At 39.5% G+C, this 23797-nt stretch overlaps 1 protein-coding gene across 5 annotated transcripts in view; it reads left to right on the forward strand.

Annotated features, from left to right (window-relative positions):
- The window catches only part of PARD3B (par-3 family cell polarity regulator beta), a 1095296-nt gene that overhangs the window by 1030327 nt on the left and 41172 nt on the right, over nt 1-23797 (forward strand). The window contains exon 23 of one of the 5 annotated variants that reach the window (XM_065525912.2): nt 15292-15350. The exons of the other annotated variants lie outside the window; for them this stretch is intronic. Coding sequence (XP_065381984.1) covers nt 15292-15301 — 10 coding nt within the window. The 3' untranslated portion in view covers nt 15302-15350. Of the gene's footprint in view, nt 1-15291; nt 15351-23797 lie in introns of those variants that run through there. 5 annotated transcript variants of the gene reach the window in all.

A 23797-nucleotide genomic window follows, 5' to 3' on the forward strand; every position in this document is an offset into this window, starting at 1 on the left:
TGAGAAAGAAATTCGCCAAAGCTTTTTTGACAGTTTGTTTTAGAGTGCTGTTTTCCAATATAAGTAATGATGTTTCATGAGAATGTATCTTTTCTCTGAAATCAATAGAAGTCCAGACTTCTTTGTTTTTTTTTTGAGATGGAGTCTCACTCTGTCGCCCAGGCTGGAGTGCAGTGGTGCGATCTCGGCTCACTGCAACCTCCACCTCCTGGGTTCAAGCAATTCTTGTGCCTCAGACTCCCAAGTAGCTAGGATTACGGCGTGCACCACCACGCCCGGCTAATTTTTGTATTTTTAGTAGAGGCAGGGTTTCACCATGTTGGCCAGGCTGGTCTTGAACTTCTGACCTCAAGTGATCCACCTGCCTTGGCCTCCCAAAGTGCTGGGCTTACAGGAGGGAGCCACCACACCCAGCCCAGACTTCTAAATAGTTCATCCCTAGTGAGCACTTACTATGTACAAGGCACAGTTCTAAATGCTTTGCATCTTCTGACTGACAAAGCTCACAGCAACCCTGTGACTCAGCAGCAACCTGATAATTATCCCTATTTCATAGGGAAGGTCACAGGCAGAGAGAGGTTAAATAAACTTGCCCAAGTTCAACAGCTAAAATATGGCAGAGTTGGGATTTGAACCCAAACAGTCTGGCTGCGAGTGTATACATTTTAAGCATTTTGGCTAAGGTTATGAAGTTCAGAGTTTAATCCGTACTCTGCACCTATCATATTCCCTTATGTTATTTGCTCACCTGTTTGTATTTCTTACTAAAATGTAAGTGCCTTTGAGGACAGGGACTGTGACTTCTTCATCTTTGTATATGACACAGAACATTCCTAATATACAGGTTAAGTAATGCCTTTCAACCGTCTCTGTAATGCTGTCATAAAAATCAATTCTTTTTTCAGTTCCCTTGGGCCCTTTGTTTGAAATATGAACAGTTTAATGTGTAATTGCTAGATGAACATTAAGCAATATACTTTGCCTACCAAAAAGAGAATCCTGTTTTGTTAGAACACTCCTGAGAGATGAAAAAACAGTGTCTGCAAATTGGTACTTTAGTTCTTTAAGATTAGAAATATCTCCCCAGAAGAAAAAAGATGACAATAAATTTCCTAGTGAGTGCTGCATGAGCAGTCCTGTGGAGAGAAAGACTCCCTTTCCTGAGGCTGATGAGGGACAAAGGCCTGCTCGGGCCATGTTCGCCTCCAGTCCTTGATATTTCTATAACTTGTATTATATAAGTTACTTGGGAGAAAAAAAGGTCTCTCTGAACATCTCAAGCAGCTTTCAACTTGGCTGTGCAATGGGAAGCAATATACTAAAGCAGAGTTTGAAGAGAAAGAGCAACTTTAGAAGGAGCAAGCAGCTAATGCTTGCTTCCTAGGAACCCATAATGAATTTGCTTTCTAAGTACCTTCCCGGTGTTTTCACATTGGGTACGATTGTATTCATTTCAGAAGAAATACGCCATAAGAGCATGCTTCCACTTTGTTTCAGTTGGTTCATTTTATTGGTCTCAGTCTTCTTGTCTACTTATGCCCATCAGGAAGACTCCAATCACAAGCGCACGGGTAACTCTGAAACTTGCAACAAGCATGCTGTCTACTATCTTTGGTTATCCCAAAAGCATTTTGGCTGGGTGTCCTCAACATTCTTTTCTGTCATTTACCTCACTCCTTAAAGATGGTTTCCCTCTCAGATTTCTCTTGTTCTCTTCTCCAGTGAACTTCTGCTTCACTCACTGTTACTGCATCTTCCTTTGCCAGCGTTGCACTATTTTATCGAGCTTGCTAAATCACTGGTGGTGACATTCAAGTTCTGCAGATTTCCAGCAATGCCACAGTACTGGGCTTTGGCTGAAGCTAATCTAGATAGTACTCCAGAGAGTTCAATGAAAAGTTGAGCAATCAGAACATTAGGTCAATAGGTGTGTAAGTGCTTGTCTGGGTGTGGGTAGAGGTTTGAGTGGGTGTGTAAAAGTTGACAAAGTCTCCATGCTGCCCAACTTCTCTGTATGACAAGTACGTCTCTGTGCGACAAGGTCAGCTTGTCAAATAAGATGCTTCATGAGCATATATGTACTGCTCCCTGCAGTCATGCCAGTGGTTGGAATGTTCTACCAGAGTTTGAGGCCGTCACACTTCATTTATTAATAGACACTGTGAATCATGGCCAGTGATTTTGACACTTTCCTGGTGGTGCAACCCTACCTGAAGAGCCTTCCTCACTGTGCAAAGCTACCTTGCAGTGTTTGTCCCTAAGATTGCTGCTCTGACTTTGCAGGAATACTAAGATGAGCTGAAGAACTTATCTAGATCATATCTTCCACATCTACATGTGATGGGGTTTACTGCCTTTTGAAAATCAGTGAAGCTCTTTTATGCCACCAAATTAAGCTTTTTCATCCTTTCTCTTAAGATTCCCTATGCTGAAAAATCTAGTCTCTACTTCCCCTTCCCAGTAGAATCAGCTGCCTGCTTGAATGGCCCCGTGATACCACCTCAGTCTTAATGCCGAGGACAAAATGATGAATTAGCAGCGATTTAATTCTTTGTGAGATTAAGATGTCTCCATTGTCAACTCAAACTTCCTGAAAATGCAGAAAGCCCTAGCATGTAATATCACTTTAAGATGCCAAACAGCTGAGATCGGGGGTTAATGCTACTGCCACCTCATTTTTATGTCACTTAGTTCCTCAGATAAAAGTCCATTTTAATCAAACTTTTCATCATTTCCTTGTAGCCAATATATCCTTGATGCCAGTTAGAATATTTGATATAAATTATTCAGTCGAAGGCCTCCATTATGAGTTTAACTGAATATTAGTGATTTAAAACATGTTAAGACCCATTACAGTAGTGATGTCCCCAAAGTAGTTTTAACTGAATCTTGAACCACATACATTAAATTATATAGATTTTTACTTTTTCTCTCATTTTCCGTAGAAAATTCCAAACTGCTACACATTTGTTAACTAAGTACTCTTTCGAGAGGAAGAGTATATGCCTGCTCTTTCAAGAGTGCCAAATCTGACATTACCTTGGACATGAAATCTATTAAGCTTGGTAAGCTGACTTGCATGTTTTCCCTCCTGCACATATTAAAGGGAGTTTTAGCATTTATTTCCTACTTCTCCAGCCAAAAGAAAAGAAGGTTGTTTTGTGCCTAGGCATCTGCTTAGAGTATTGCTCTATATCTCATTTCTCATAATCCTTGGTAGTTCTTGATGTTTTCCTATCTTATTGCCATTCCGCCATCTGCCTCCAAATGCTCATTGCCCTGGAATTATGGTGGTGATTTTCTTGACAGTGCTGTACCGTTTTGCACGATGCACACTGTCATTCTGCACCTACCTCCTCCTGTCTTCTCTGACTCCAGCCATTTGCACTGTCCCTTGATGCAAGTTCCTGGGTTTGCTGTATATACGTGTCCTAGTATCAACCTACTATAGACAGAGACACTATGAATAAATGAAGTATATTAATTTATTACAGCATCTGATTTGTATGTGTGTGAGGCCTGTGCTTTATGATTACTTAAAATGACATTATATCACTGAAATACATAAGCATCTTGAATAAAACGTTAGTGCCTCACCAAATGCATGAATACATGATATTATTCAATAGGAATAATTAACAGTAAAATCACTAGGTTTATTTTCCATTTTTATATACCAAGATCTGCATGCAAATTGTTTCAAAGGTGTCATGTTTATTCCTAGTTGATTGTATTTAAAAAGAAAATAAAACTAAGAATAATCAAGGCAAGGCAGAGGTTGTAAAACATATTGCGTGCCTGCTATGTCTGTGCATTTTACATGCCTTGTCTCATTTTATCCTCGCTGTCCAGCTGGGCAGGAGTCACATGATGCTTCTTTAATAAAAGAAAAAAATGTATCCTTAAAGTCACAGAATCAGAATCAGAATTCAAACCCAGGACTCTGGTTTCCAAGGCCTTTTTAATTTCACTTGACCCCACATGACTAATGTTGGCAATTTAAGGAGAGGTTGGAATGCTTACATCATCTGTTTTCATAAGTCATGTAAGTTCATGAGATGGGAGATATCTTAGACCATATGACGAATAGCCCGTGTTCATTGTGAACATCTTTCTTTTTAATTATTATTACACTTTAAGTTCTAGGGTACATGTGCACAATGTGCAGGTTTGTTGTATATGTATACATGTGCCATGTTGGTGTGCTGCACCCATTAACTCGTCATTTTCATTAGGTATATCTCCTAATGCTATCCCTCCCCCCAATCCCCCACCCCACGACAGGCCCCAGTGAGTGATGTACCCCTTACTGTATCCAAGTGCTCTTATTGTTCAATTCCCACCTATAAGTGAGAACATAAACCATCATTCTCAGAAAACTATTGCAAGGACAAAAAACCATTGTGAACATCTTCTAAGGTTCCAGAGAAAATGGAAAATATCAAAATCTACAGGTTATTAAAAAAAAAGTAATAAAATACAAGAAAATAGTAGGGAATTTATGGAAAATAGAGGAAAAACAACACTTTTGAATCACACAGTTTTTATTTTTGTATCACTGTGCTAAGTTTTCCCAAAGTAGAAACAATATAGCTGCCTCTTCCTTACAATTATTCTGTCCCTGTTGGGAACATAAATAGAGATGTGAGTGGCGCCCCCTAGGGCTGCACAGACCATGTGCATGGACCAGGTCCCCAGCCCTTAGATTGCACTCTGCACCGCTCCTCCACAGAACACTCAGAACAGGGCAAGGGGAAGGAGTTAACATTTGTTGAGCCCGTATTATGCTCCAAGAACTCTGGCAAGTACTTTAAATATGTCACCTCATTTATTTCCTGTAACGATCCTGATATAAATATTATCATCCCGATTTTATGGATGAAGAAACCAAGGCTGGGAGATGCAAAGAGGTGTGGCTAAGATTGCACACAGAACTAGTGATAGGTTTTGGAGTCAGTTCAGTACCTTCTACCTCTGAAATCTCTGGGCTTTGTGCTGCTTCAAGGTGTCTGGTACTAGGCTGGTTGTAAACAGGTAGGAGAGACACATTACATGACCATCCTTTCCTGAGGCAGCCCTCACTGCTCTGATCCCACCCTAAATCACTGCAGTGTATATTACAATGAGCATTTCAATGAAAAAAACCCCTAATAGGCATTCAGAATGACTAAGAACAGCAACCACTGAATCACAGAACTCTCCTTAGCAAATTCAAACACCCACTTCCTTCTAGCCGAAATCTTTTAAATGGTGCTTTTTTGCTTAAAGACTGCCTCTGTGTTATGCTAGTGAGTTAAATATATATACATATAAACCAGTTGGTTCCACTTCAGCAGTTTTTGCAGCCAGGAAACTATTGTTGGTTCTTTCACAGTGTAGTTCTGGCACATCCTTAAGGGACATGGCTGAGACGCAAATGCCAGACAACTGCGGAAGCATGGCTTCTACTGACTCTGCTGCCTCAAGTCCAGAGAAGAGAGCTTTGGCAGTCAATTACCATGGTGGTGCCACCCGAGCCCATCTGTGCCCTGGATCTCATGTGACACAGGTCCCACGACCTCAGTCATTCTGCCAGGAAACACCTTGGTCCAGCTCCATCATTTCCAGCAAAGGCAAACATTTTTGATACAAATGTGAGAGGGGTTGGTACAAAAACAGCAGCCTCCAGAACATGTTCCTGCTTCTATTCCAAGTCTCTAATTAAGCCTAGACAGAAGTAGCCAGGGCTTGTCTCAACAGAGGGTTGCCCCACTCTGCAATCAGAACTGACCCTTATGGCCGAACATGGAATGACATGTTAACTAGGTAGGAACCTGGCGATTCTCACTGGCCATTCTCCACCAACAGTACACTCTGGGGCATCATTAGTACCCTTTCAACTTGGTCATTGCTTGAAAGTGAAGACAGGGTGGTGACTGCTCAGATAAGACTTCTGCCCACTAACTGCTTACATGTGGCTGAGGCAAACACAGACCCTTTTCCAGAAATGATAGTGTCTGACAGCCTGGGTTTTACAAGGCACTGGAAAGAGCTATAATTGTTACAGCAGAGGTTTAAGATGGAAAATAAGCATGTTGAGCTATTTTGAGAAGGAATTTGCCACAGTGAAGTTTTTTTCCTGGAAACAGTCATATAAAATCAGGATGGAGTTAGTATCAGGCTTCTTGGTCACTTTCCATTGATATGTTGGTGCCTTTGACAATTTATGTTAAATGTGCAACAAACACCCTTTTACAGCTTTGTCCAACATCAAAATCAGGTCCATATATAAGACAATTTCTAGCCAGTGTTTTATAGGAGTGATTTCCGGATGTGGTATCTGTAATGTGGCCAAGATAATATGATGACTCTGCCTTCTGTGGGTCGGTTATAGACAAGTCACTTATGTTACCATCTTGTCAACAACTTGAATTCCTCAGTCCTTTTTCTGGTTACTTCTTATCCAATTAAAAAAAGTGAAACAGTTCAGTCAGAGCAATGTGCACAACTTATTAGCCCAAACAGATGGGCTAGGAAAGTCATCTACTCTCCTTATTCCTGCATTTAACAGCTATTTATTCATGACCTACTAAGTTCAATACACTCTGTAGGCCCTGAGGATACCATGGTAAGCCCCACAGACACAGTTTCTGTCCTGTGAAGTTCATACTCTAGTGGAGAAGATAGTAATTCTGCAGTCACAAACAAAACATAAAATTGTAACTCTGCCCATTACCAAAAAAAGAGAGAGATATGTGATTCCAGAAAATAGAATGTGAAATTGCACCAAATCAAGAAGGGAGGGAGACACCAGTTATGATCTGACGGAGATTTGAGACAATAAATAAGGAATATTCCAGAAAGAGAACAGCATGTGCAGAGGCCTTATGTAGGAGAACACGTAATGAACAGACTGATAGAAAGCTGTGTGACTAGAACGAAGACTGTGGGAATTGAGCAGGAAAGGGAGATAGCAGTCAGACCATGAGTGGTCAAGTGAAGGACATGTGAACTTATTCAAAGACTAGAAACCTTTGCGGGGTTTTAAGCAGAAAGATGATATGGTCGGATTTGTGATCCAGAATGTTTGTCTAGCTGCAAGGTAGAGAATCATTTGGAGAGATGCTGGAGTGAAGCAGACCAGCCAGAGGATTTTGCCGTCGTTCCAGGGACAGATGTTGATAGTGTGTACAAGGGTGATGGTGATGAAAGCAGAATTGGAGAAAAGTGGGAGGAGCTGATGAACCTCGATGATGGATTGCATGTGGGGGTTTGAAGGGTAAGTGAAGCCAGGTGTTAGAAATGGATCCACGCACAGCAGCACGGGTGCTGGTCCCACTTCCCAGGAGACAAGGCAAAGAGAGGACTAGGTTTGGCGGGGAGAGATCATGATTAAGCTTTGGGACATGTTAGATTTGAGGTACCTTTCAGACTTCCTAGAGACCACTGAAATGTGTAGAGATGTCTCAACATGGATGGGAATTGCAGTGGCTGATCCAGGATATTAGACAAATGTGTATTCATGAAAACTGAGCGAAAGACCTCAGGGCATATCGGGGTGATGGTGTCATAAGCCACAGTGTCTCATACTCAGAAAGTACCAATAAAGGCAGGTCGACAGTGCAGACTGCAAAAACCTGGACATCCTTCTGTGGCTGTGACATGTCTTCACTGCTTCTATTGACAGTAAAGGCTTATCTATCACTGTCTTTGTAATTTCATTCTGGAAATGATATTTTTCTCAAGTAGGAAGAATTGGTGACTTAATGTCATCTGGCACCGTGTGACTAAGCATAGCTCTGACTCCATGAAGCATAAGGATGAGGGTAAGAAGAAACAGTGGAAACCGTTTTGATATCTGTACTGAGCTTATAAAACAGAATATCTTTGTTCAGAAATATGCACTAAAATATTAAAGGGTAAAGAGGAACAAGTATCCAATTTACTCTCAAATGGCTCAGGAAGTATCAGTATGTATATTTAATAATATGTGTGTGTGTGTGTGTCTATATATATATATTTTTTTTGAGACAGAGTCTCTCTCCGTTGCACAGGCTGGAGTACGGTGGTGGGATCTCAGCTCAGTGCAAGCTCTGCCTTCCAGATTCACACCATTCTCCTGCCTCAGACTCCCAAGTAGCTGGGATGACAGGTGCCCGCCACCACACCTGGCTAATTTTTTTTTTTTTTTTGTATTTTTAGTAGAGACAGGGTTTCACCATGTTAGCCAGGATGGTCTCAATCTCCTGACCTCGTGATCCACTGGCCTCAGCCTCCCAAAGTGCTGGGATTACAGGCGTGAGCCACCGCACCCGGCCTATACTACTGTTTTAGTAGCAATAACAGTAACAAAGAGTAGTGGACATTCTCATAATTTTCTAGTATCAATTCAAAAGTTAAAAAGTCCTCATTTTAGTGTCCTAGGCAGGTCTTCCCCCACCCCTGAGTAGCAGACTCTGAGAAAGGGATTTGAGTGCAAGTGATTGTATTTGGGAAGTGATCCCAGGAAGCATTGGAAGCAGAGTGAGGAAGAGAAGGGAAGAAGGCCAGTACAGAGGACATTAATGAGCAGATTACCTCTGCAGGCAAGAGGGAAGGAGGGCTGTCAATTCCGCTGGGTTCTTCTGTAGATGGTAGGGAAGACACACCTTGCCCCACCTGGGGGCAAGAATGTTGAGGTACTTAACTTTTGGTCCCATTTGTCATTGGTTAAGGGTTGCTCCTAAGATATCAACTCCCCAGCACTTCTTTCTATTCAGTGTACTGGTAACAGAAGCCTCAAGCCAGGAAGCACAGATACTTGGATAAGGACCGTAGTGGACAGAAGTGCTGCAGTGATGGGGGTGTGGGGACAGTCTGCTGCCACAACTGAGGAAGTGTGAAGGCCCCGGGTCAAAGCAGATCAGTCTTAGTTGCCTCTTATGAGAGAAAATATGTGAGATTAGTAAGCTGCTCCAGACAATCCTAATGCCTTCACTTTATTATTGGAGTAGGTGCTCTGTGAATTGGTCCTGTCTTGTATGGAACAACACAATGAATACCAATAGCACCAACAGAGCAACCCAAGAGAATAACTCTAGAAGAATGTATTTCTGGTTTCTCTTTGTTTTACTCAAATATGCAATGTATCAAAATGATGTAACGTCTTTGACAAGTTCATTTTCTGTCAAGCCCGTGCTCAGAACATCACTGAAATACAGCAGCACCTCTGGGACACTCTTGGGATTAGGAAAGCCTCTGGAAAATTAAACTTGGTACTGAGGTGCCTGACTCAAAAATGCCCATTAATGAACAATGATGGTTTGAGTGTGTGCTGTGACTTTACCTAGGATCGTGGCTATAGACCCAGGCAAGGTAAAGTTCTACATGGATTTCAACATGCCATCTTTGCTTCAATTATGAACAGTAAAAATTTGGCCAGACTCAGGGATTTGTCTGATGGCCCTGGTCATGTGTCTTCACAGTCTCACCTTAGCATCAGGTCTTTATGCTAAGACACTAGCCTTGTATCTATGAAGCCTGTAAAACTGGATCAATCACATCCAGTTCAATTAAGATGCTTAGGCTCATCTTCTTAGAACAAAAAGTGTGTGTCATAAGTCAAACAAGCTACAGGATAAATTCCTAGCATGTAATTACCAGGTCAAAGAATGTGAATATTTTTAAAGTTTCTGATGTATATTGCCAGATTGACCTCCAAAAAGGTTGTACTAATTTACATCCCTACCAGCACTGACTATAAATCATTTTTGAAAACCTCTGTCAATTTAATAGGTTAAAAAGTAACAATTATGATCACAAACTATTTTAATTTGTAATTCCTTTACTCTTAGCGAGGTTTAATTTTTCTCATATGTTTATTAGAATCCTTTTTTGTTTGTTTGTTGTAGCCTATCTGTTTGCATGTCATTTCTGTCTAGGTGTTTATCTTTGTTTTCTTGATTTCCTGGAGCCTTTCATATATTAAGGGCATTAACACTTTGACATATTTAAAATTATTCAAGTTTAACTTAAGCTATCTTTATGGTAATATAAATTTCTAATTTTTATATGTTAAATCTTTCATTTTTGCCTTATAATTTTTTGCTTTTTATATGCAAAACATTATCTCTCATTATGAAATATCCATACTTTCTTCTAATCATGTTATTATTTCATTTATTTTGGCACTTCTACAGCAGGAATGCTTTGAACATACATATCATTTTAAGTAGTAATGTGATTTTATAATATAGTTTCAAGCAATATCAACTGACTGTGATATTGTTATAACTAAAAAATACATGGTGGTCTAGACACCCATGCTGAATGGCTTCAGACAAATATTGCGGAAGATGTCCGTGTAGTTCATTGGCACACGTCAACCAGAATCAATCTGCATCTTGCTCTCACTGATATTATGCCCTATGTCAGGATACTAAGTGTCCTGAAGCTTTCTGACCTGGGTTCTTGGAATGTGATACCGCACCAGGTGTTTAGGGTCCTGGGAATAGTCAAGATCATCCAAATGGACTTTTTTCTCAAAATGGCACTTCCTCTTGCAAAATATATGCTCTTCTCCTTGATGCTCTGCCAGCTGCTGGAAGCCTCTGCCATGTGAGCAAGGCATGCCTGTTGAACTGACACACACACCCTCCATCTCCTGGAGCATGCCTTCCTGTGTTCCTCAGATCTAGGTGATCAGAACTCTAAGTGTGCTCCTCAGAAACACCATTTATAACACTGGGAGTTGCCTTTTAATTTCTGTGATCAAGAGATTCAGTTTTGCTGGAAGGAGACTTGTCTTGAGATTGTGTGTCAAGTTAGCTAAGCCGAAAGGAACTAGGAGAGGAGTGGTTCTTAATCTGGGGTCTGTGCATATCTAAATTGAAAGTGGTTAGTTTCAAGGGATCCTCAAATTTTCTGAAATTACATGCCAAATGTTTATGAATATTTTGTACTTATTCCTGGGGAAAAGGGTGAATGAGAATTTTGTAACCCAATAAAATGAAAACTGACTGAATTAAGGGATTTACTGTAAAGCCATCTTAAAGGGGTCATTTTTAAATCCTCATATTATAGTTCCTATGTGGCTGGTATTTTCTTCACAGAATAGCAATGCCTTCACAGAGATTATTTCATTTGTAAACATTTATGAGAAGAAAATACCTATACAGTAGTTTATTGTGTGAAGGGTGTCCTCAATATCAGAGTGAATTTAATAGTTTTAGCAAGAAACCTTATTACGGTCTAACTTTCAGCTCCCCACAACACAGTGTGTATATATATTTCCGTTCTGGATGCTGCCTTTTGGTCTGCTTTTAAAGAGAACAAAACCTTCCCAGCATAGAAATCCCAGAAAGCAGGTTGAATGGCATCAAACTCATCCTCCTTGCCCCCACCCATTGCACCAGCAGTGTGAAATACAGAACCTGCTTAAGTTTTAGAGACCAGACGTGTGTGTTCACCAGTGGTACCCAAAGAAGGATTTCCACATTCTGCTATCTTCCCAGCTTTGAAAAAATAACATCCTGTTCTCGTCCACAGAAAGTAGAGAGGGAGAGGAGGCCCTCGTGAGAATAAACAGACAACAACCTTCATCACAGCCAAAAGTACTGTGCTGATCCCACCATAAATTATAACAGCATAAAACCACAGGAAATCCGAAGAAAGTAAAATATTAATATTAAACCATAGCCACTCCACCATATATAATTTAGATAAATAATCCATTTGCTGTATGTAGGATATTGGAATATAGCTGTTCGTATGCCACTGGCAACAGTTTATATTTGAAAAGCATAGAGACATTAGCTGCTGGTGGAGGGCAAATGTGTTTTATTCATTCTTATTCTTAACAGCCAAATGTCCGCAAATAAAATACTGATCAATGGCTAAAAATTTAAGGGCTGCTATATCTTTGTCTCATAATATGGATTTGTGGCCTAATCTAGCCCTTTCTTGACCTTTTTGCCTAATGGTGAGATATTAATAAATGAAAGATGGTTACATAAAACATCCTCTGAATGTGAATTTTTTTTTTACATATGAGTCATTTCAGGTGGCTGAAGATGGAATGAGCTAACCTGAAAGTAGCAAGCTGCTCACTGTCTTGGCCAAATCAGGCTTAATGCTGAAAGGCATTCTTACTTAAGAAGTCGAGCAGGCCGGGGGTCAAGCCATCAGGCCATGGAGTGCAGCTGTTGGACCACCTTTTGCAGTCTCCAAGGGAACAAGCAAAGAAAATACAGCAAAGAAAATATCTCTAAGAATCAACAGGGAGAGTAAAACAAAAATAACCAGATGTCCCAGAAGACTCTGTTGGTATTATGAAGAAGGCTAGAGCAGGACTAACAGGGTTTGGCTTTTATCAACCTTACTAATAAAAGTCACTTGGCTCTCCATCGAGAAGAGCAGTTGGTACAATATGGAAAGGTTTTAAAGACCATTAATTTCTTGAAATGAAACAGCTGGCCTTATTGGCTATTAAATAATGAGCCAGATTCTCCCCAGTGCCTAAGTCACTCTCTGGTAGTAAATTAGGCATTTAGGGAGGCACATTAACTCTTTAAGAAGATTAGAGTTCGATTTAGTGCACTTTATGCATAGGAAGAAAGTTACAGGGAATCTGGCGGAAGCTGAGCAGAGAAAGGAGGGAGACAAGGTAGACTCAGATGAAAGAAACTAAACACATGATTTGTGTTAACTGGGCAGCTCAGGTGAGCATGGGAAATTGGAGAAGTTGAGCTGTTTAGTTATGTTGTTTACTGTTCTGAATTTCTATGAGCATGAAGGTAGAGTTGAGTCTTCATTTATTGATTCATTCATTCAGTAAACTTTTGCAAAAATGACACTATATAGCCAGCACTGAGGAAGTATTCTTCCATGAAACACAGTCCTTGTCGCTAGGGATTTTCAGTCTCTGGTACCTTGGGTAGGGAGTAGAAGAATGACAAATTATAGATTATTGCAATCAAGTAGAATAAGTGCTAAAATTTTATATGCATAAATGGAATTTGAAGTGAAGAAGTGGCAAGATGTGTAGCACTTTGTACAACATGCGACGGTGTTTGACTCTACCCAGAAGGCCTCAGGCCATTGAAGATATTTAAAGAAAGAAATGGTTTAATCAGATTTGCATTGTAGAGAAAACCCCTTGATAATCTGATGGAGAATAAATTGGAGACATAGGCCGGGTGCGGTGGCGCATGCCTGTAATCCCAGCACTTTGAGGGGCTGAGGTGGGTGGATTACCTGAGCTTAGGAGTTTGAGACCACCCCGGGCAATATGGTGAAACCGAATCTCTACTAAAATACAAAAAATTAGCCAGGCGTAGTGGTGGGCACCTGTAGTCCCAGCTACTCGGGAGGCTGAGGCAGGAGAATTGCTTGACCCCAGAAGGCAGAGGTTGCAGTGAGCTGGGATCATGCCATTGCACTCCAGCTTGGACAACAGAGGGATACCCCATCTCCTAAATAAATAAATTGGAGAGACAAGACTAGAATCAGGAAGGGCATTGTGAAACTATGAATGTGGTCCCTACAAAAGATGCTGAAAGCCTGAAATGAGGACATGAGTGGGTGTATTAATTCATTTTCATGCTGCTAATAAAGTCATACACCCAAGACTGGATAATTTAGAAAGGAAAGATGTTTAATTTACTGACAGTTCCGCATGGCTGGGGAGGCCTCAGGGAACTTACAGTCATGGTGGAAGGGGAAGCAAACAGATCCTTCTTCACATGGCAGCAGCAAGAAGTGAAGAGAGAAGCAGGGGAAAAGCCCCTTATAAAACCATCAGATCTCATGAGAACTCACTATCACAAGAACAGCATGGAGTTAACTGCCCCCATGATTCGACTACCTCCCACCGGTTCCCTCCCACGGCATGTGGGGATTATGGAAACTATGGTTCAAGATGATATTTGGTTGGGGGCATACAACCAAGTCATATCAGTGGGGAAGGGCAGGAAGGGAAGAGAGGCCTGTGAAGGAGGTGAGCTGACCTGTTTGATGGCTGATTAGATGTGGGCATCAAGGGAAAGACTGGTGCCAGAGATAACTCCGGAGCCAGGCTGGAATAACTGGGTGGCAGGAGGTCCCATTCTCCTCATAGATGAGGAAGGATGGGTGTAAGTCTGGGTGGAAAGGCAGAGTGGTAACAATTCTGGGCTCTAGAGCATGGTTCCAATGGATGGCATATAGAGAACTCGAAGTCATCCATGGCAACCACCTCATGAGATTTGAAATATATATATGAAAAGGAAACTGAGATTTATAAGACTACATGATTCCTAGAATTTAAACTAAATCCCTGGAATAGTATTTTGCTTTGTTTGGTTTTTGTGCCAATGGAAAGGATTTCAAAGATGCAGATGTCTCCAAACTGAGGTTCTATCATTGATCACCATTAGGAGTATTAAATTGATGGGAAACAAACTGGAAATAGTCATCTCTTAAAAAGCCAACTTTTTTTTTTACAAGGAATATCTATAGTTAATAAAACATCGATCATTGATATGAATATCAGGAAATTTATACTCTATGTGAGAAGTAGAAAATGGCACAGGTTGCAGACTAGACAAGTTAACAGTTCTTTCTCTGTCAGCACTTAAAATCCATACCGTGACTTCTCTCTGTGGTATGGGGTGAAACGTGCCAACAAATTGACTTAGATGATGTCAGTATCTGAAAATATGGAAGAAATTATATATTGGAGGAAAAAGAAGAAATTCTTATATATTAAAAGGTGTTGACAGCTTCACCACAGAATAGCAAAAATGTCCTTAAAGATAAAACACTTATTTCAAAATTTTAGAAACCACAATTACAATTTTATATACTATGTGCAGCAAAAGTCATTTTTAGAAAGAACATTGAAATCAAAGTTTATGAAACTAGTAACCTTGTGGCAACTTCCTGGTGAGAACCTCATTCTTCAGGAATGTGAAAAGCATCAAATTAAAAGGGTGGAAAGTTTGTAGATTGCTTAAACATAATTTACCACAGGCGGACAACGAACAAGACAAAACATGTCACTTAATATGATTTGCAAGTCAAGATGTCATCCTGGTGCCAGTTGCATCATGGTTTCAGGAAGAGATTTCCAGGTAGATGGCCATGAACTATGCCATCTATGCCACGCCATCTATGCGGCTATGCCCATGTAAGCATTGTTATCCACAGGCTGTAGCCGGACATGTTTGTTAACAGGTTTCCACCATACACCATAGTGACAATGGCTCCTCTAGAATAATTCCAGAAAGATCTATGCCAACAGTGCTTGTTTGTGTCCTTTCTAGCAGTAAAACCCCCATTTTCTACCATTTACAGGAATCAATAAAGACTCACTGACTTAGCACTCCAACGGAGGGGCAACTTCACATCATTTTAACATGCTGCCTGAACATTTAGCAGGAGACGAAGCCCTTCCCTTCACAGTTCAAGAGTTTAAAAATGAGAATTCCTGGGCTAAGATGCATGTGAGAATATCTTACTCTTTTCTGTGTTGATAAGGAGATGGGGCAAGAAGGTAAGGAGACATGGGAACTTACAGAAGCTGCAATGGGGAAGTCACTGAGGAGTAAAAAAAAAAAAAAGAAGTCACACCAAAGACAGAATTTACAGACTAGAAGCCTACAAGCTGTGGCTTCATCTGTCCTCCGCAGAAAGGTTCATCATCTCGTTTATCAAGCACCCATCTCATAAGCTCCCTTACTGGATGAAGAGAGAAAGCCATTGTTCTAGCAGAGCAAGGCATGATCCACATCAAGATACATTATATACACATGTAAATATATATACACACACACACACGAACACTATATATATAAAAGATATGTTTATGTAAGTTATATGTATTATACACACACATACATATCGTATAGATACAATATACATAGATACACATACATACACACTGTTTTTAGAGCAGTTTCAGGTTCACACCAAATTTTAGAGGAAGGTGCAGAGATGTCTCATAAACCTCCCACAACACATGCATCACTTCCCTCATTACCAACATTCCCCACCACAGTGGTAGAACTGTTACATCTGATGACCCTGCATTGACACGTCATAATCACCCAAAGCCCATAGTTTACAGTAGGTCTCTCTCGGTGTTATTCATTCTTTGGGTTTGGACAAGTGTATGACATGTATATATCATTATAGTATCATGCAGAGTATTTTTACTGCCCTAAAAGTCTTACGTACTCTTCCTAATTATACCCCACTCCATACTGTTACCCCTAGCAACCATTGATCTTTTTGCTGTCTTCATAGTTCTGACTTTTAGAATGTCATGTAATTGGAATCACACAGTATGTAGCCTTTTCAGATTGGCTTCTTTCACTTTCTAATACGCATTTAAGTTTCCTCCATGCTTTTTCATGGCTTGATAGTTCATTTCTTTCTAAGGCTGAATAATATTGCAGTGTTTGGTTGTAGCACAGTTGATTCATTCACCTACTAAAGGACATCTTGGTTGCCTCCAAGTTTTGACCATTATGAATAAAGATGCTGTAAACATCTATGGGCAGGTTTTTTTGTGAACATAAGTTTTCAGCTCCTTTGGGTAAATACCAAGGAACATGATTGCTGGATCAAGTGGCAAGACAATGTTTAGTTTTGCAGGAAAGCACCAAACTATCTTCCAAAGTGGCTGTACCATTCTGAATTCCCACAAGCAATGAGTGGGAGTTCCTGTTGCTCCACATCCTTGTCAGCATTTGGTGTTGTCAGTATTTCTAATTGTGGCCATCCTAATAGGTGTGTAGTAGTATTTCATTGTTGTTTTAATTTGCATTTCCTTGATGACATATGATGTGGAGTACCTTTTCATATACTTATTGCCAATCTTCTTTGATGAGGTGTCTGTTAAGGTCTTTGGCCCATTTTGTAGTTGAGTTTGTTTTCTTACTGGTGAGTTTTCGCATTCTATGTATATTTTGATAACAGGCCTTTAACAGATGTGTCTTTTGCAAATATTTTCTGCCAATTGGTGGCTTCTTTTTTCATTCTCTTTTCACTGTCTTTTGCAGAAGTTTTTAATTTTAATGAAGTTCAGCTTATTTTTTTCATGGATTGTGACTTTGATGTATCTAAAAAGTCATCACCATACCCAAGGTCATCTAGGTTTTCTCCTATTTTATCTTCTAGGAGTTTTATGGTTTCACATTTTAAATTTAGATCCGTGAGTCATTTTGAGTTAATTTTTGTGAAGGGCATAAGATCTATGTCTAGATTCATTTTTTGCATGTGGATGTCCAGTTGTTCCAGCACCATTTGTTGAAAAGACGGTCTCTTCTCCATTGTATTGCCTTTGGTGCTTTGTCAAAGGTCAGTTGACTATACTAAAATAGGTCTACTTCCGGACTTCCTATTCTGTTCCATTGATCTATTTGTCTATTCTTTCACCAATACCACAGTGTCATGATTAGTGTTGCTATATGGTAAATCTTAAAGTTGGCTATTATCGGTTCTCTAAGTTTATTCTTCTCCTTCAATATTTGGTTTACTCTTCTTGGTCTTTCCCTCTGCATATAAACTTTAGAATCAGTTTGTAAATATCCAAAAAACACTTTCTCTGTTTTTGATTGGGATTGCATTGAATCTGTAGATCAACTTGGGAAGAACTGACATCTTAAGAGTATTGAGTCTTCCATCCATAAACATGGAATGTCTCTCCATTTATTTAGGTCTTCTTTGATTTCTTTCATCAGAATGTCATAATTTTCCTTAGATGTTATAAATATTTTGTTAGCTTTATACCTAAGTATTTCATTTTTGAGGGCTGCTAATATAAATGGTATTGTGTTTCTAATTTTAATTTCGCTTGTTCATTACTGGTATATATGAAAGTGATTGACTTTTGTATATTAATTTTGTCTTCTGGAACCTTGCTATAATTGCTTATTAGTTCCAGGAGGGTTTTACCAGTTCTTCCAGATGTTCTACCTATCTGGAAGAACTGATCATCTTATCATGTTAGATGATCAGATGATCATGACATGTCATCTGATCATGTCACCTGCAAATGAAGAGTTTTTTTCTTTCCTATCTGTAAATCTTCTATTTTTTTTTTTTCTTGTCTTAGTGCATTGACTAGGACTTCAGTACATTTTTTAGTATCCTGTCTGCTATTTCAAAAACCAACCAAATGAAAACAATGTCCATCAGGGTCAAGAGAAGCAAGTGCTTGAGGAAAATATTTTTCTTCATTTTTTAACCTTAAAAATGTGGTAGGAAATGGGAAAATATTTTAAATAATTCAGGGGATTTGATGCACCATGGGTGATAGGTGAATTATAAAAGAGAAAGCAAACGTACATGGATTTTAGATTCAGATCCCATATGGGCCAAACTACAGAACAAAAAAATAAAAAGCAAAGACTAAAAGAGTAAATGGGTAACATGTATTTAATTATTTCTCAAGGATAGCTTAAAAATGAATTATGCAGGCCGGGCACGGTGGCTCACGCCTGTAATCCCAGCACTTTGGGAGGCCGAGGCAGGCGGATCACGAGGTCAGGAGATGGAGACCATCCTGGCTAACATAGTGAAACCCCGTCTCTACTGAAAATACAAAAAATTAGCCGGGCGTGATGGCAGGCACCTGTAGTCCCAGCTACTCGGGAGGCTGAGGCAGGAGAATGGCGTGAACCCAGGAGGTGGAGCTTGCAGTGAGCTGAGATTGCACCACTGCACTCCAGCCTGGGTGACAGATCAAGACTCTGTCTCAAAAAAAAAAAAAAAAATGAATTATGCTTGCAATGTTTCTTTTCCTGTGATGACAAACACAGTGGGAATATTTTTTTAAAGGGATCTTCACTTACAATAACAGTGTCTCCAAGAGTGTTCAGGTCTCCCTGCTCTCGTCAGATGGTTCAATGCAGTTGGTTTTTAAAGCTACCGAAGTAACTTCCTGAGTATTTGGCCTGTCTTGTGGATTGATTCAGAACTACCCATTGCTTTCCAAAGAAAGTTGTTTCCATATTTTATGAACTCTTCTATAACATTTATTTCCGGAACATTGATAAGAATAATGCTGATGGAAAGCAGTTTAGGCTGCAGGCATATACCTAAGTTTTCTGCTTTGGTGGAGTAAATGTAGAGGTCACCTCACTGGATTGGCTCTGTATCAATGTGTATCCACTCTTTAGCTACTTGTAGAGCCTGTCTCTCGCCAGGGATATTCACAAGGGCCCTGCTCATTGGCCCCTGAGCAGCCACTCTTCCACTGATAAGCTGCAACATCTGCCCCAGGAATTGATTTCCTCACAGACTCCACTCCTCTCACCATCCTCTCTTTACATCGACAGTGTTACCAGTGCATTAGATCAGGCAAGCTTCTGTGTGTCCATTCCAAATAACAATGTGGTAACTAGTTTCCTTAATATCATGTCATCCAAAGCAAGAGTTTTATATCCATTGTCAATACTATGACCATGCATGTCTAAAGAACAAGATCCTCCCCAAAAAAGAAAGACCATTCTCTTGCACATGTTTGTGACATTTAAGAAGTTACAACAGTCACATCTATAACCCTATAATCATCTTGGCACCCGTACAGAAAGCTATAGTTAAATTATTGGCAAAGTACACAAGCAGATGAAGGTATGTCTACTATGAAACATAAATAAAACATGTATCCTTGCAAGATAAAGAAATATAAGCCAGAATCTAAGAATGAATGATAAAATAGAATCATGAGAAAAAATGGTATCAAGGTGTTGGTGGTGTAAAAATGGATTGACCCAAAGCCAACCTTTCAAGCTGACCATGTTATATCCAGATTTTACTATCACATAACAATTAGTGATTTAACTGTACAAAGTCAAAATCTATGTCATAATTATATAGATTCTTGCATTGACACATCCTGTCAAATTATCTTACTTTTTCTGTTTTTTAAATGCATTTTAAACTTATCTTCCCAATCAGAAAAAAATAAGCTTTTCCCAACCAGAAAGAATAAGGTAAGGGCCATCTCTGGAAACCTTTTCTGCATTATCTGCAGTACCTAGTTAGATAGTAGGTATTTGGTAAATATGTGTTTTCAAAAAATGATTATAATGAGCTATGTTATAATAAAGTGTATCCAGTATAAGAACACATAACACAATGAACTAAATAGCAAAACGTAAAAATGTAAATATTCCCATAAAACAAATTTTTGAAGCTGTAAGAAAATATATTTATCTTCCTAGCATTCTAATTGTCTATTTTTGTGTGCCCTGAAGTCTGTTTTCAAAAAAGAAATGAGAATGGTTGAGCACCTGCATTTTGAAAATCAAAATGGAGTGGGGTGGAGGTGAGGTATGTCCAAGTTAAAGAATTAATAGAAAACCCTGAGTGGCCCATTTAAGGAAGAAAAAAGGCTATTGTGGCATCATCAGCTTTTCCTGGCTCTCTCATTCTCATCCTCATCCTCATCCTCAGAGATGAGGTCTCCCCTGTGATCCAGAGGTACCTTTCCAGTATCAGTTTGAGAATTCTAATAAACAAAGTGAAGGAGCAGAGTCCCCAAAGGGGTGTCTGTGCCGACAGGGAAGGCAGCTGTGGTTATGAACCAGCACACACCAGCGGCCGCCAAGCTATTGGGACTTTGTGTGAATGGATGACAGTTTTAATTTCACTCCCCAGCAGAGGTGGTATCCAGCCAGCACTACTTCAAACCAATTTTGCAAATCACATTTTGTGGCTGAAAATTGGTTTACTGCACTCGTCCCATTTTGGAGGCCAACCTTGCCTGATTTAAGGTGGTGCCTTTGTTGAGGGGTGACAGTTAAAGAAGGATTCCCTTTTCTCTAATTGAAATGACAGTATATTCTTTCACAGATTAATTTCAACTACCCGTATTTATATCCTTTAATCAGGATTTTAAAAACAGCATAATTTTCTGCACTATTTTTTTTAATTTTGGGGGCAGTAATAATGGTCAGCTGGCTCTTGACATGTATTGCCTTATACAGCAGTTTTATTCCAAGCACTCTACCTCGGACTGCTTATCATTGTATTCTTAATTATTTTTAAACTTGATTTTTTTCTCACATTTAAGTAAGGGGGGAACGAAGTTTAAGTCATAGATTTCACTGACATTCCTTCTGTGAACTTAAAGATGATACTTCCATAAAGAGATTTGTCCCCTGGACTATATCTCACACTGAAATAAGGGCCTTCTTACTGGAAGAAATATTTCTTTAAAATGAGTACTTGCAAGAAGTGTTCATCTGTGAACTTTTACCAATTAGAAATGGCTCCATACTTAAGACTCTTTAATAATGTCTGTTAAGCAGCATTTTAGCTCATTTTTATAACACATTCAGGTTTGGTGATTTATATTAAACATTAAATGTAATAAATTTAGGTCTTTTTTCAAGTATGACGCACAGTATCTCTGAATCACCCATTTCAGCAGAGTGCCCCTGGAAGGTCCAATCTCTCGCTATCATTCATGCTCATAATAAAATGGGCTTCTCCGGTCTCTTCCTTGACATCTGTAATAATGGGAATGACATGTGAGTGGTGACACTGTAACAGGAGGGCATGTTGATATTGCTTCATGGCTGGGACTGAGTGTCCATGACCGGAGGGCGGGCTGAGAACACACATCAACAACTTGCTGTCTCCAATTTGCACCAAAAGCTATGCTATTACCTATTTTTTAACTATACAAAAATTCAAGGAGTAAGTTTCAGAGCCTTAAAAAAGGTGCTTTATATGTCTCACTCTGTATGACTGGAGTTTTTAAAAGAATTAATCACAAAGAATTGAACTTGGAAACATGAATGGATCTCTTAATGATAGTCATATAAGGGAGATTGAAAACCTTCCTCTGTTTCAACCATTCTACCGATGGTTGTTGCATTCTTCACTTGGTGAGTCATGGGAAGGCACGAGACACTAAAATGCCTTGGAAAAAAAGCTACTCTCCTTGATGAAATAATTAGAATAGCCTTCTTTAGAACTATCATGAGAAATTTCACTATAAATTATTCTATTTCATAGTGACAGTGACTTGCAATATAAAGTAAGTTTTGACTGCAATCCGAGTATAAAATGCCAGGATACTTTTGGGAATATGTATCTTTAATTGAGAAAATGCTCATATTGCAAGTATTTGAATAAGATTAAGCATTAACTAATGCTTTCGTTAAGATACCTAAGCATTTATACCCAAAAGAAAAGGAATTGGTATATCTCTTTGGTATATCACAGAGATATCTGCCCTCCCACGTTTCTTCCAGCACTGTTCACAATAGCCAAGATTTGGAATCTACCTAAGCGTCTATCAACAAACAAATGGATAAAGAGAATGTGGAGTGGGGGGTGATATATATATATATATCACCTGTCATTTATATCCTGTCATATGTGTGTATATGTGTGTGTATATATGTATACACATACATATATGACATTGTATCCTGTCTCATATATATGTGTGTGTGTGTGTATATATAGATATATATATATGACAGGATCTTATTCTTTTTATGGCTGAATAATATTCCACATGGTGCACAAGGATGCAGAAACATAAAATAAATAAGATCTAGTATGTGATAGCACACCAGGGTAACTACAGTCAATAATTTATTATCTATTTTTAAATAACTAAAACAGTGGAATTGGAATGTTCCTAACACAAAGGAATGATAAATGCAGAGGTGGTGGATGCCTCAGTTACCCTGATGCGATCGTTACACATTGTATGTCTGTACCCAAACATCATATGCACCCTGTAAATAGATACACCTCCTATGTGCCCATAAAAAACAAAAATTAAATTTTTAAAAAAGATACCTAAACCATCTAAAAACTTTAATTATTTTCTTAGAATAAAAAGATGGTAGAAGTGGGCATAACTCCAGTTTTCAGGCACATGAAGGTTATCGCCTCTGTGGCAACATTTGTGGATGGGTTTAGAGATGGTCCACACAGCCTGGCAGCAACTTGGCTCCCAGATGGGGAGCTTGGTCCTGCTATCTTCATTTCTGGTTGGCACTTGGAAATGACTAGATGAGAAGGCATGCGTTAGCCAACCCAAATACATCCCTCATGCAATCGGTCTTCAATCTCACACGGGCTGCTTCTACAGCCTGTGTGTCTACACCAGCTGGCCTAGAACTTGGGGTGCATTTCCTGTAGAAATGATGCACTATGCAGTGAGCAGATTGCCAGACAAGCACAAATCTACTTAGCTCATGTAAGTGAAGTGCTGTCCATGTGAAAATCGGCTTACAAATATGGTTGCTGTGGGACTTCGGCTGACATACCTGCCCTGGTGTGGGCATTCTCTGCAGCTAAGAGACTCTGGATCATTCCTATCGTCTTGCCTTTACACACTAGAGTCTCATAAAAGATGAGAAGTAATGAACGGAAACAGAATGAAGAAACAGTACTTTTAAGAATACCATTACAATGCTGGTAATTAAAGCAGAAAAAAATAAAATTAAGTAATCATGTTTCATCTATTTTAATAATTGTGCTTGAGAAAAAGCAGGTTCAATCAGAGAAGGATGAGGAAGTAGCTGGAAGCTGTGTTTGAGGTTCTCAAGGAGGCATCTGGCCACTCTCCATGTTGATGACTTTGATTCCTTTGGGGATTTTTTTAAATTCTCTAGACTAGATTATTCTCTTTTCCTCAACTATTTTTGGCAATGAAACACAGAACAAGTAGAACTAAGAGCAACAAGGAAGGGGGTTTTTTTTGGTTTGTTTTTTTTTTTTCCCTACGTGTCTAGGGAGGAGTGAGAGAGGCAGTGAAAGGAGATTGGGAGCTAGTAAAGGAGGTGGCTTTGCCTCTGATAAAGTAACTGAGGAGTTTATGTCG

Source organism: Macaca fascicularis, chromosome 12, assembly GCF_037993035.2.
Source record: "Macaca fascicularis isolate 582-1 chromosome 12, T2T-MFA8v1.1".
Classification (NCBI taxonomy): Eukaryota; Metazoa; Chordata; class Mammalia; order Primates; family Cercopithecidae; genus Macaca; species Macaca fascicularis.